Here is a 13,531-nt window from a genome sequence, read left to right as displayed (position 1 = left end):
AGCCGGGTGGATAAGATATAGCAAGCTGGTATCGTAGGGGTGCACACGTGATACATCTGCCAATCGTCTCAGTCAGTCAACCCAAAGCACCTGGGTCTGTCTCGTGACTTCCTGCCAGCAGTGAACCATCCGCAATTCACGTGGCCTCCACGTGCACCTAGCCTGGCACAAGTTCCATTGTAATGTCACCGCTACTTAGAAAACGCTGGCTGTTGTTGTATATCTGAGTGTGTATATGTTTTGGTGAGCTTTTTTGTCAGGGTGTGTGGTTGGCAACCTGCGGCTCCTGAGCCGCATGTGGCTCTTTAATGACTACTGCGTGACGTTATTTATGAAGGACCGTATGTACCTTAATCTTATGTTGCACCATATGAAGCCAACCGTGCTAATTGGAGGTGCGGGTGGGAAGGACTGTCTCATATTCACATGCATTGCGGCCCTTGAAATGTTGAATTTCTTTACCGAATTCGAAACATGGCTGTTCTTGTTATTTTGGTTGCTGACCGCTGGGGTAGCGTGTGAAGGAGTATTTTTAAAGGGGCAGCGACTCACTCAGATTCCTGCACGATGTTCCCGATCACGATGCTTACGTAGCTGCTCGGTACGTACCCCTCCTGCCTGCATGCATGCACACACACACAAATGTGCACACAAAGATAAATATCTCCCGTATAGTCTTTATCAGACTGTTGGGGCAAATGCTGTTAGGGAGCACCAATGAAGGCCAGCACGGCACATGAGGTGGGTGGCCATCACCACGCCTGGCCGCCTTCGTCTCCCCAGTGATGATGTTTACACACCGTACCACATAGCTCAATGAAGTGGCTTATCATGTGGAATTTCATAGCAGCCAAATACTATAGGGAATTAAAAAGGAGGACTCGGAGAAAAATCCGCACGACCACAAGGAGGGAGAACACGCAAACTCCAAATATACAGACGTCAGGGTCTGGATCGAACCCACGACCTCCTGCATACCAGGAAAGGTATTTAACATCTCACCACCATGGCAATCTATCAGTCATCTATCAGGGTTAGGGTTTGAGCTGGGGTTAGAGCGAGCATTAAGGTTAGGAGTGAGTTGTTTCTGTTCATCCGCGAGAGCAATACCTGTGTGTTATCTTTCTGTCCCTGTACCCATACTGGTCACACACATGCTATCAGTGTATATCTCCCCATGTCCACCTATGTCCCCATTATTCCGCTCCGTGTCTCCCTACGAGTCTCCGTGACCCCTGTGTGTTCCCATCCTCATGCTGGTCACAATCGTGCCACCACCTGACATCTCTCGTGCATTTCTGCATCTCCCCGTGTTGCCTCTACACCCATCGTGGCTCCCAGTGTCTCCTCGCATCTCCCTCTTTCTCTCCTTGCCTCCTCCACATCCCACCGTGCCCCCCCCCCCACCCCCCACCCCCCGTATATGCCCCCGTACCCGTGTTCGTTGCGTGCCTTCCACCAGTGGGGATCGTGGTTGTCCACGAGTTCATAGAACGAACCCCGCATAAGCGGGAGGTCGTGCGGCTCCAGCCCTCCAAAGTCAAAAAGCGCCACAAGCTGGTGGGAGGGCTCCTCCACTGCGGGTGGCGGGGGCGGGAGGCGGCGCATGGGGGACGCCCAGCAGACATCCTGTGCCGACAGAGACACGGGGAGACAAGGGAAGATGTGGAGAGACATGGGGAGATTTGGGCAAAATTTGTATCCCCACCACAACCAAAGTTCGTGGATTTTTACACATTTTACCAAAACTACGGTAAGCCCTCGCTTAACGCGTGTTGAAACAACGCATCTTCGCTATAACGCGGTTCTTCCACCAGGGAACACTTTTGGCAAGACGCAGAATGCACCCATTGTAACGCGGAACATGCCCGTTATCACGCAGTTTCTCAGTGGTTGACGACAAACTACTTTCTTGAGCTGCGTGGCTGAGCGGTATGATACAGTAAGGCAGTAATTTGTCCCGCCATATTACTGTGTGTGCGTACATCGTATCTCACCAAACATTATCGTTACATTATTTATGGGCATACTGTTTTCGCTTAAAGTGTTTTTCTCTTCACGCGGCACTATACAGGAACGCATCAACAGCGTTAAACGATTACTGTAATCCCAAATCTCGAGTGGAAACATTAGAGGAATGGGAAGAGAGTTTACAAATGACAAAACCGCTACAAGATTTCTACAGTGAACATTCTACTTCATTTGTTCATGAACGAGGTAGCCATTAATTTAAAAACTGGATTGTTCTTATTTGAACACTGCCGTGCATACATCCCCCTCGTGTGTACATTTTATGCATGGTCGTTTAAAGATATACAGACAGTCCCGTTGGTGAGATCCTCCGGCAGGTGAAGCTCCTCTGGCAGGTGCTGGCTGGGTCATGTAGCTCCCGAATACCCATCCACCTCATGCTCAAGCTGCTTATATTTGGCCGGGGACTAAATGGACGCAGCACGGGCTGGAGAAGAGATGGACCAATGTGGTATAGAAGGATTTGGAGCAAATTGGACTTGCCGCTGTCTGGTATCAACAGTGTCAACATCGGCCCCTGTGGAGGAGGCTTGTGAAGGACGTGACTGGGCAGTTGGGGTCCAGCAGCAACGGAGGGCGTAGAAGCGACAGTCGCGGCATAGAACGGAGTGCCGGGCGGCCAAAACGCAACAAGCTGGCAAAGGGCATAGCACAGGTGGTATATCTGCCAGTCATCTCGGTCAGTCAACCCATGGCACCTAGGTCTGTCCTGTGACCTGCCAGCACCGAGCCTTCTGCAATTCACGTGGCCTTAAAGTACACCTAGCCTGGCACAAGCACTCCGGTGGCATCACTACCACTTAGTGGGGATTAGTGGCTGTTGTTGTTGATGGTCAAATGCATATGTGTAAATGAATGTACGTGTTTTTGTATGTGTACCGGTCCAGTGTTTTGCTCTTCGTCCGGAATTGGTGGCAGGGGTTTCTGGTATATCAAAGATTTGACTGCACAAAGAGAGACAGCAGGAAGGACAAACGTAACATAGTAATTACGACAACCACACAGTAACCACTGCAATCACGACAACCACACCACCACTACCAGCACAACCACACATCATCGCCCACGATCCACTACCACCATACAACCAAACATTGCCCACATGGTGATGTGTACACCACACACCAAAAGAAAGAGACAAATCCCTCATATAGCCTTCAACAAACTGTTGTGGCAAATGCTGTAAGCGAGCGCTAATGAAAGCTGGCACAGCACACGAGGGGGTGGGTGACCAGCATCACGCCTGGCCACCTTTGTCTCCCTCGTAGCGATGTTTACATGCTGCACCAGGTACTCATTTGAGGCCGAGTCGACCTAGGGGAGGCCCAGGACCAGTTCAGATAATTGTCACTGGTGTTGGTGGGCGTGAGCTGGAATCGAACTCGCGTTACTAGGTTCATAGCACAGCACGCCAATCACCGGGCCACCACTCCCCACTATATACATAATCTAACCAGAACCTGCACCATGCACCACCACGCACCGTCAGAGTGGTGTGTGTACACCACGCAGCCGATGGCCTTCTTGTCGGGTTGGCCACAGCAGGGCCACTTTGTGTTGCCCCACAGGCTGGGGTGGAACTTGGACAGCAGGCACTGGTTCTGTCTCGTAACTGCGTGGGAGCAGGTGGGGGATAGATACGGCGGCTTTTGTTGAAGAGTTCAAGTTAATGAGACTGGGTCCCATCGTGGGAATGTGGAATTTGCACCACTGGCACAGGTCCAAAAACTAAGGCGAGTGCCACCCAGTGCCCAATATATGCCCCAATGTGACCTTTTGTGTGCTATTGTATCTCCCATGTGTTCCTGTGTCTTCTCCTACTCCCATTATCCTGCTATACCTCCCAGTGTCTCCCTGTACCTATATTCCACTCATCATGCCTCCACGTGTCTCCCCACTTCACCAAACAACTCCCCTTGGTGGTACCCTGCGTATCCCCAAATGTCCATGTTAGTCTCATGCCTCCATGTCTCGCTATGTTTTTTTAAAATGTATGTATGAATGTTGAACTTCTTTTCCACTGTATGAAACCAACAGTGCTCATCGAAGGTGCAGGATATCAACTCTCCATGCCTCCTTCTGTCTTCCCATTTCTCCGATCAACTCCCCATTGCTCCATGTGGTTCCATGCGTCTCCCCGTACCGTCCCGAGCCCCCACCACAGCCCCCACCAGTATTTCCCTGTGCCCCCCTCACCATCCTTGAGCGTGTTGACCCACTTGTTCCGCACCGACTCCTGAAGAGTGAAGATGTAGAGAGTCGCCTCCTCGTGCACGACCTGCGCCAGGAGTCACAGAAGTAGGACATGGTACACGTGTGTGCGTGTGTATGTGTCTGGGGAGCACTACGAACCCATCGACCCGAGTTCGATTCCCGCTCACAGCCAACACCACTGACGATTATCTGAAACGCTCCTGAGTACCTAGTCCGGCGTGCAAACATCGCTACTAGGGAGACAAAGGCGGCCGGGCGTGGTGCTAGACACCAACCCACTCGTGTTTCATGCCATGTGCCATGCAAGCCTTCATAGGTGCTTGCTAACAGCACTTGCCCCAATAGTCTGTTAAGGCTATACGGGGATCTTTGTCTTTGTGCTGCATGCGGTACACGTGTGTGCACTGCACACAGTACACCTGCATGTGTGTGCTGCACATGGTACATGTGTGTGTGTGCTGCACATGGTACACGTGTGTGTGTGTGGAAGGGTTACCTGGAAGGGGTACCAGCCATTCCCGGGTGTGCCCCCCTCGGAGCACGTGGTGATGCTCGCTACGCACTGCACCTTATTCAACTCCACCACACCTTTCCGTGAGCCCAGTCTCTGTGCGCACACCACACCAATGCACCACATCACTCACCACACCAACACATACTACAGCACTCGGCAAACCAAACACACGCCCAGTCATCCACCATGACACACCAGACGACTCATCACATCACTAACCACACCACTCGCCAGAATACTCACCACACCACATCAATAACTACCCCACACCACATAATATATCACAACCTAATACATCACCGACTAACACACACCTCAATCACCACAGCACCCCATCCTACGCTTACGAACCACACCACACTATATCATCTATCCCAACAAGCCACATCACCCCACAATACATCAACCACACCACATTACAGATAACATTATGTCGAATACTACATGAACAACAAATACCATATTCTACCAAATAGCAGTGACAGGCTAGGGACACTGACAGGAAGTCACAGGCCAAGCTCAAACTGCCCAGTCGCATCCTTTATGAGCCTGTTCCACAGAGACCGATCTTGACATTACTGGTACTAATCATTGGCAGGTCCACTCACCTCCAAATTCTTCTGTGCCAAAGCCTATGTCTTCTCGAGCCTGTGCTGTGCCCGTTTAGCCCCCCTATCGCTACTTGGGTATGTGGTGGCTGGCCATGTGGGATACACGACCCAGCCAATGCAGCCTTGTCTGGCGGAGGAACTCACGGGTGGTACTGTGTCCATATCGTTCAATGATCTGTGAGGTCCTCACAATGATCTGTGCGCTCCTTATACGCAGGGTGACTCGTAGAAAGGCCAGCCTGTATGTTTAAAGTGGGGGCAGGTGTTCCTGAAAAGACTGCCCATGTTTTGCAAGCATACAGAAGGGAGGGCATAACTATGGATGAGAAGATCTGGAGCTTCTTGTGGAGCAAGAGGTGAGGGCGCTTCCTGACAGCGTTGAGCAGGCGATGAAACGATAAAGCCGCTCGACTGATCCAGGGCAACAACTCTGCTGCCAAACCCGTCTCAGACATCTGCGCATGTGCATTGCCCTATGAATCAAAGTGTTTATCTGCAGCACGAAATACCTACATGGAGGTGTATCTGCCTGTCCATCTGGCACCGTGAATACCTGCATGCTCACGTGCCTGCATGCCTTGTCGCACGACTACCACCCACCCCCCCACCGAGTGTCAAGGTTCTACGGTCTGCATGCACATTCTTTAGTGAGCGAAGACGATAACAGCCCTTGATCCCAGGTGGACAATGCATCCTTCCTCCCACACAAATTTGAGATGTGTGTGGAAATTCCCCTCCCCAACCTTACTTTGCTTAAATCCACAAAGATAAAGACAAAGATCCCCCCTGTATTGTATTTAACAGACTGTCGGGACAAGTGCTGTTAGCGAGTACCTATAGGTTGGAACGGCACATGAGGGAGTGAGTGGCTAGCACCATAGCCGGCCACCTTTGTCTCCCAGTACTGATGTTTTATACACTCCACACCAGGGACTTATTTAAGGCCGAGTCGACCTCGTGGAAGCAGAGCAACAGTTTAGATATTCGCCACTGATACTGGTCGCAATTGGGAATCGTTCTTGGATTGCCGGGTTTGTAGCACGGTGCCCTAACCACGACGCTACCGCTCTCCGCACATCACACACACCCACCGAGCCATTGCGATGGGTGCGAGTGAGCTTGTTTGTTGCGCGTGTGAGTAGGAAGTGGTGGCATAGTGCAGTAGTTAGCACAGTGTGCGCTACAAAACCCGGTGAACTAAGTTTGATTTGCAGATACTCTAACATCATTGGAAACTATCTGAACAGGTCATGGGCCTCGCCTGGGTCGAATCAGCAACAAAAAATTGTACCTGGTGTAGTGTGTGTAACAAAAAAATCAGCACTGGGGAAACAAACGCGGCCAAGCGCAGTGCTGACCACACAACCCCGATGTGTACCACACAGGCCTTTATCGGTGATCACGAGCAGAAATCGCCCCAACAGTAATCTAACGCTACATGGGGGATAATTGTCTTTGTTACATGTAAGTTTCTTAGTGTGGAAAGTGTTCGTGCTGTTGAGCGAGTGTCAGTGTTAAAAGTGTTTTTGAGTGCTGGAGTGTTGTTGCATTTTATTCCGTGTGTTTTTTATTCCACGCACGTGTTGGTGAGTTTTGAGGCGGTGGTTGTTGGTAAGTGGTGGCAATCTTTTTCAAGTGTCAGTGAGTGCTGGCGAGTGGTGGCGGGTGCTGGGGTGAGCGGGGCGCGGAGCGGCACCTCCAGCGTGCCCTCGTAGTAGGAGATCCGATCGCTGGTGAGAATGAACACGCGCTCCTTGAAGTTGCAGGGACTCGTGATTTTCCGCTGCTGGGACCTCTTCATGAGCAGATCCTGCAGCAACACCTCCCTACTCATGCTGCCAGGAGAAACGGGGACCATGGGAAACACCGGACATGAGACGCAGGGCGCGAAGGACACGGAAAACACACGTGACAAGGAGATGTACGGGAGATGCAGAGAACGTGGGAGATCTGCAGGGATACGGGACAGGGGATACAGGGGACGTTGGGACACGAGACACCCAACACACGGGACATGGGGCCGCGCAGGACACGCACACGCAGACACTCGGGTCACAAGCGCACATAGACGGAACACACGGGGAGCAATGGGGCACTCGGGGGACACACGTGTGCACACAACATGGGATACGGGCACACACAGAGACGGGCATGGAGTGACACGAGGAAAGGGGCCATCCATTTAGTAGGTACGCAAAATCTGTCAAAACTTGACCCCTCCCCCCTCCCTGTACGCACGCGGACTTTTTACACCCCCCGCCCCTACCTGCGTACGTACGCCTGACGCACCCCCCGAATCCTATAGAACGGGCGATATTTAATCCAAGCAGAAACAATCAAGGATTAATAACATTAACGTGTTTAAGCAAACAGATAGTCCACCGCCGGACTATCAAACTCATTTGAAGGCCAATGAAGACAAATTATTATCGAGGCTTCACTCCCCTCCCCCGTTTCCTATGCGTACATTGTCAGTAGACCCCCCCATACGCAAGCGTACGCATTTGGGTTAACCCCCTCCCCCTGCATGCGTACGTACTAAATGGATGTCCCCAAGAGGGACCAAGCAACAGGGAGATCCAGGGAAAGAGGACATATGAAAGTGACACAGGCCACATAAGGGTCACATATAAGAACCTGAAAGTGTGCATTGCGTCTAATTTCAGCTACCGCTGTATAGGTGTACATGTTCAACCCCAAGTCAAGACGCGCAGTTTCAATGACAAGTGGTGTCGACTCAGCCTTACATAAGTATATAGTGTTGTATGTCAACATCAGTACAAGGAAGACAAAGGTGATTGGTTGTGGTTCTGGCCACGCCAAAACCTACTGTACTCAGCCAGACTTGATAGGTGCTCACTAACAGCACTTGTCCATATGACCAATAAGGCTAAATGGGACATTTATGTCTTTGTGTATAAGTGACTGTGTGGTGTATAATTAAGGTGTGTGTGAACTAGGGCTGAACGATTAATCGATTTCCAATCGAAATCGCAATTTGAAACAATGCGATTAGGAAATCGCAAAGGCTGCGATTTTTTTGCGATTTGAAAAGTCCGATTACTTTCTGATTGGAATTATTTTATTTTTTATTATTACTTTATTTATTTAACTTAATAATTGTTCTATGTTTGATTGTTCTATTTCAATTAAAACATTTTAATAAATACATGTTGGAAGAAATTCATATATTTTAAGTTCTCATCCTTGCATTGTAATACATAGAGCAGTGCATATGTTGATGGTATCGTGTGGTAATGCTCCATCACGTGTTTTAAATCTATCACGCAGTGAATATTGAACTGAAGCTTGACTTCAAAAAATGTAATCGCAAATCAAATCGCAATATCTGTCAGAAAAATCGCAATTAGATATGTTCCCCAAATCGTTCAGCCCTACTGTGAACCATGTGTATGTGGTACATGTGTGTATGTGTATTCTGAGCTGTGTACGTGTGTGGGGGGAGGTAGTGTAGCAGTTAGCACCCTGCACTATGAACCTGGCGATTCCTGCTCATGGCCAACACCAGTGACGATTATCTAAAGCAGTTCTGGGCTTCCCCGAGGTCGACTCAGTCCTAAATGACTACCGGGTGTGGTGTGTAAAGATCGCCACTGAGGAAACAAAGACGGTCGGGCGTGGTGCTGCCCATCCACCCCCTCGTGTAGCATGCCAGCCTTCATAGGTGCTCGCTTACATCACTTGCCCCAAAAGTCTGTAAATGCTATAAGAGGGATTTTCGTCATTGTGCTAGTGTGTGTACAGGTATGAGTGTGCAAGATTTTTGCACGACAGGGGGGGGGGAGCAGGCACGCATCGTGCTCCCCCACAACTGAGGCTACCCACATTTAGCTGCACACGGAAGTTAACAATCGTGGCTGCACTGTACCAAACAAGTGTGTACACAGTACACACACACACACGCTCTTGAACACACATTTACACGTACAATAACAAGTCGCCATTCACGACTAAGTGGCGGTAACGTCACCACCGCGGCTGTGCCAGGGCCGGTGCATTTTCAAGCCACGTGAAGTGTGTCGTGAGGCTTGCCGGCGGGGAGGTCACTGGACAAACCCACGTGTTATGGTTTTGACCGACTGAGATGACTGCCAGCTGCACCACCTGTGCTGCCCACTGTTGCTGCCTTTCTCCATGTTGGCCACCCGAGACTCCATTCGTGTTGAGGGTCACTCCTCCTTCTGTTGCTGCAGGAGGGCTACTGTCGCCAACTGCCCAATAACCTCAAAGTACACCTCGCCTATCACTGCCCAGAGCAGCATCCTTCATGAGCCTCCTCCACAGAGGTCGATCCTGACACCGCTGGCACCAGTCATTGGCAGGTCTACTCAGCTCCAATTCTTACCCATACCACACCAATCCATGGCCTCTCGAGCCAGTATCGTGACGATTTGGCTGCTGGGGCATACAGTGGTTGGGCAGGAAAGTTACATGACCCAGCCAACGCAACTTTGCCTGTAAAATTAGCCGACTCATCAGACTATATCCGGACATTCCAAGGATCTGAGATGCTCACACAATTCAGTCTAGTTAAACCATGGATGGATCGTAGGCAAACCATCATACATTTTTCAAGCCAGTGCAGTGGTCCTTCGGTTTACGATGCCATCAATAAACGATATTTCGATTAATGATCCGCCTCCCATAGGGTCCCATTGTTTCCATTAACGAGACATTTTCGATTAACGATTTTTACGATATCACGCGGCTGCCAATTTCTGCCAATTAGAGTGCTCCTAAGTGGACTCAGCAGACCTCAGCCAATCAATGACGCCCTTTTAGGAGCGTTTTGAGGACAAATGGCTCGCTTAAGCCATCTATATTCTTAGCTCAAGGTAATAATTTAAATGTTATGCTCTGTTTATTCATTATTTATCCATGTTTCTGTTCATATTCATGCTTTAATATGCTCCTTTAACGTTTATTTCTTAAAATTTCATGTTTAAAATTTATAAACCATGTTTTTAATAGTGAAAAAGGTCAACTTCCGATCGTCTTCGAACAGACAGCCTTTAACATGCGTTTCCTTTTTTCGATATTAACAATAACTTCAATGAACGATGGTTTTCATAGATTAATATCGTTAACCAAGGGACAACTGTTCAGGTTTTCCTGTAAAACGGTCCGCATTTCGCAAACAAAGAGAACAGTGGGCATAACTGTAGCTGAACAGAACCGGAACTACATGTGGAACTACAAAGCTGGCAGCATTCATGCAGCGTTAAGCAGACAATAAATATATAATAATTGCTCAATCGATTTGAAGCGAAACCTCTGCTGCCGCCAAACAGGAGCTTGAGCATGACCACACTCTGCCCAAGTATGGGGTACTTCACACTATCCACAACTTTCCCATTGCTCATGGGGAGCTGAGGTAGTGGAGGATCGATGACACGAATTATCCAGACAGGTGCCTTGCTTTAGTAGGGCTGATGGTAAGGCAACCAGCTATTAGCGGAAACTCCTTCTGAGAGTAAGCGACAATTACCATATTATTGGCACGCGTAACAAGGTTGATCAGTAAGGAGCCATTCCTTCACAAAGTTCTAAGTTCCTGTGGTACAGTCATGGGAAACTTCTCAAGCTACGGGTAAAAAAAAGGCAAGTCTCGGGGACAAAGAGGACATCCCTGCTCCACCCCCAAGGTGAACAGGAAAAGGTTCCTACTCCAGGCCATGCAGCTTTACCCGACCTACCCACCCATCTTGAAAGTTCTTTAGGTTTGTGAACAGAGGGTCAAGAATCCCAAAAACAAGGATAACCGAAGGCCCTGGCCTCTTGATGGCATCATAGGAATTTACCAGGTCAAACAAGCAAGAGGTGTAGGTGCTGTTGAAATTCCCTAAACCCTGCCTGCAGCAGATCGATAGAGAATATGGCATCCATGCAAGACTACACCGGCCTGAAGCCACATTGGAATTCCTCCAATTTCTAAGTGTGCCTGGTAAAACGATGTTAAATAGTCCTTGCCAGGACCTTTCTCAGCACATTAAGGAGAGGTGCCCTGATAGTTGTTGTAGTCGGTGCAGTCTACCTTCTTAAAACAGGGGACCACCAGCGCATCATTCCACTCATGCAGAGCCTCACACACGGCACAAACGAATATATAGATACAAATTCAAATATCCCCCGTATAGCCTGAACAGACTGTTGTGGCAAGTGCAGTTAGCAAGCACCTATGAAGGCTGCGACGGCACACAAGGGGGTGAGTGACCAATATCACGCCCGGCCGCCTTTGTCTCCCTAGTGGCGACGTTTACATTTTGCTCCAGGTACTTATTTGAGGCTGAGCCGACCTAGGGAAGGCCCAGGACCGTTTCAGATAATTGTCACTGGTGTTAGTCGTGTGCGGGAATCGAACTCGGGTCGCCAGGTACAAAGCACTACAATACTGATTCCTACACGCACACACACAGGTACACGCATGCGCACACAAGGGAGGTGACCTGCCTGCATGTTCCAATTTCACCGGATTAATAATTACTGTATCGCCATCATAAATAGCCTGGAAATACCCACTCATACTGGTGGAGGCCGTTCATTAATTTGAATTGTGATCATTAGAATTAACCATTTAGTGGCAAACTGCATCTCGACTATGTGCACATCAGGGTGGTAATACACTCACACACATGCACCCGTATACACTGGACACACGGGCACAATAACAAGTAGCATCCACTTGCCACTAAGTGACATCACCAAAGTGTTTGTGCCAGGCTAGGTGCACTTTGAGGCTATCCTGTGAAGTATGGAAGGCTCACTGCTGCCAGGTAACGGGACATACCCAGGTGTTGTGTGTAGGGGTGACTTGAGATAACTGTCAGATGCACCAACTATGCTCCCAACACGGGCACAACAAAGACACAGATCCCCCATATAGCCTCAACAGACTGTTGAGGCAAGTGCTGTTAGTGAGCAACTATGACGGCCGGCACAGTACACGAGGGGGTGGGTGGCAAGCACCACGCCTAACCGGTTTTGTCTCCCCATTGGCGATGTTTACACACCGTACCAGGTACTCATGTGAGGTACAACAATAACAACCGCCATTCGCCACTAATTGGCGATGACATTACCGTGGCGCTTGTGCCAGGATATATGCACTTTAAGGCCACGTCAAGTGTCGAATGCCTGCTGGCAGGGGGTCACGGGTCAGACCCAGGTGCTATGGGTGGGAATGACTGAGATGACTAGCCGATACACAACCTGTGCCCCCGACTTTGCCAACTTGCTGTGTTTTAACCACCCGGCGCTCCACTCGTTGTTGTGAGGGTCGCTCCTCTGCCCTCCGCTGTTGCTGCCGAGCGACTGCCTCCAACTTCCCAGTAGCGTCCTCCACAGAGCCTGATCTTGACAATGCTGGTACCAGTCATCAGCAAGTGCAATCAACTCCACATCCTTCTGCATTTTATCAGTCCATCTCTTCTCTAGCCCGTGTCACGTCCGTTTAGCCCCCTCTATCCGGCCGAACAAAAGTTGTTTGGGCATGCAGTGGCTGGGCATGCGGGCTACATGACCCAGCCAATGCAGCCTTGCCTGCCAAAGGAGCTCATTGATGGAAACGTGTCCAAACCTTTCAAGGACTTGTGAGGTGCACACACACACAGGCACACACGCACAGGCACCTGCAGATATGAACACACGGAGAAACACTCACAAAATACGAAACGACATTTGCCATTATTTGAAGGTGGCATGACCGCAGCATGTGCCAGGCTCGGTCAACACTGACGCACACGCTGGTGGATACACAGTGGTGCATAATTCTGTACAAAGACAAAGACACATACACTTCTGGCATGTGCACTCTCAGCCATGTAGAAAGACACAGGCACAAACGTGCATGCAAACTGGAACATTTGATAAATAAATCAGTCGATGATTGTTATTACCATAACGATATCGTGTAAACCTGTAGGAATACAGTACTCTTAACTATTCCATTGTCCTATTTGAACAATGGAATGCTTAAAATATCTGCTTTTGTTACGATATTAATTGGTTTAATATGATCCGCTTTTCACGTTTTTATTATGATATACAACCACCCCATGCAACGAAAGATCACGTGTCCCAAGCCACTAGTCAAACGAGGAGGCGTTTGTCAATGAAGTTCACGTCGTATTTACGTTGTCTC

The 13,531-nt window shown here is 49.4% G+C and overlaps 1 protein-coding gene across 1 annotated transcript in view; it reads right to left on the bottom strand.

Moving 5' to 3' along the window:
• Positions 1 to 13,531, bottom strand: part of LOC144932528 (tyrosine-protein kinase Tec-like) — a 39,329-nt gene that overhangs the window by 8,858 nt on the left and 16,940 nt on the right. Inside the window, exons 2-8 of the mRNA XM_078856704.1 lie at positions 7,067 to 7,205; positions 4,742 to 4,852; positions 4,228 to 4,309; positions 3,515 to 3,643; positions 2,911 to 2,975; positions 1,436 to 1,629; positions 553 to 618 (exon numbers count right to left, since the gene is read on the bottom strand). Of these exons, the coding sequence (XP_078712830.1) occupies positions 553 to 618; positions 1,436 to 1,629; positions 2,911 to 2,975; positions 3,515 to 3,643; positions 4,228 to 4,309; positions 4,742 to 4,852; positions 7,067 to 7,205 (786 nt within the window). The remainder of the gene's footprint in view (positions 1 to 552; positions 619 to 1,435; positions 1,630 to 2,910; positions 2,976 to 3,514; positions 3,644 to 4,227; positions 4,310 to 4,741; positions 4,853 to 7,066; positions 7,206 to 13,531) is intronic.

The sequence above is a fragment of the Lampetra fluviatilis genome, chromosome 5, assembly GCF_964198595.1.
Source record: "Lampetra fluviatilis chromosome 5, kcLamFluv1.1, whole genome shotgun sequence".
In the NCBI taxonomy this organism is placed as follows: domain Eukaryota; kingdom Metazoa; phylum Chordata; class Hyperoartia; order Petromyzontiformes; family Petromyzontidae; genus Lampetra; species Lampetra fluviatilis.
This window is presented reverse-complemented; position numbering and strand designations above follow the sequence as displayed.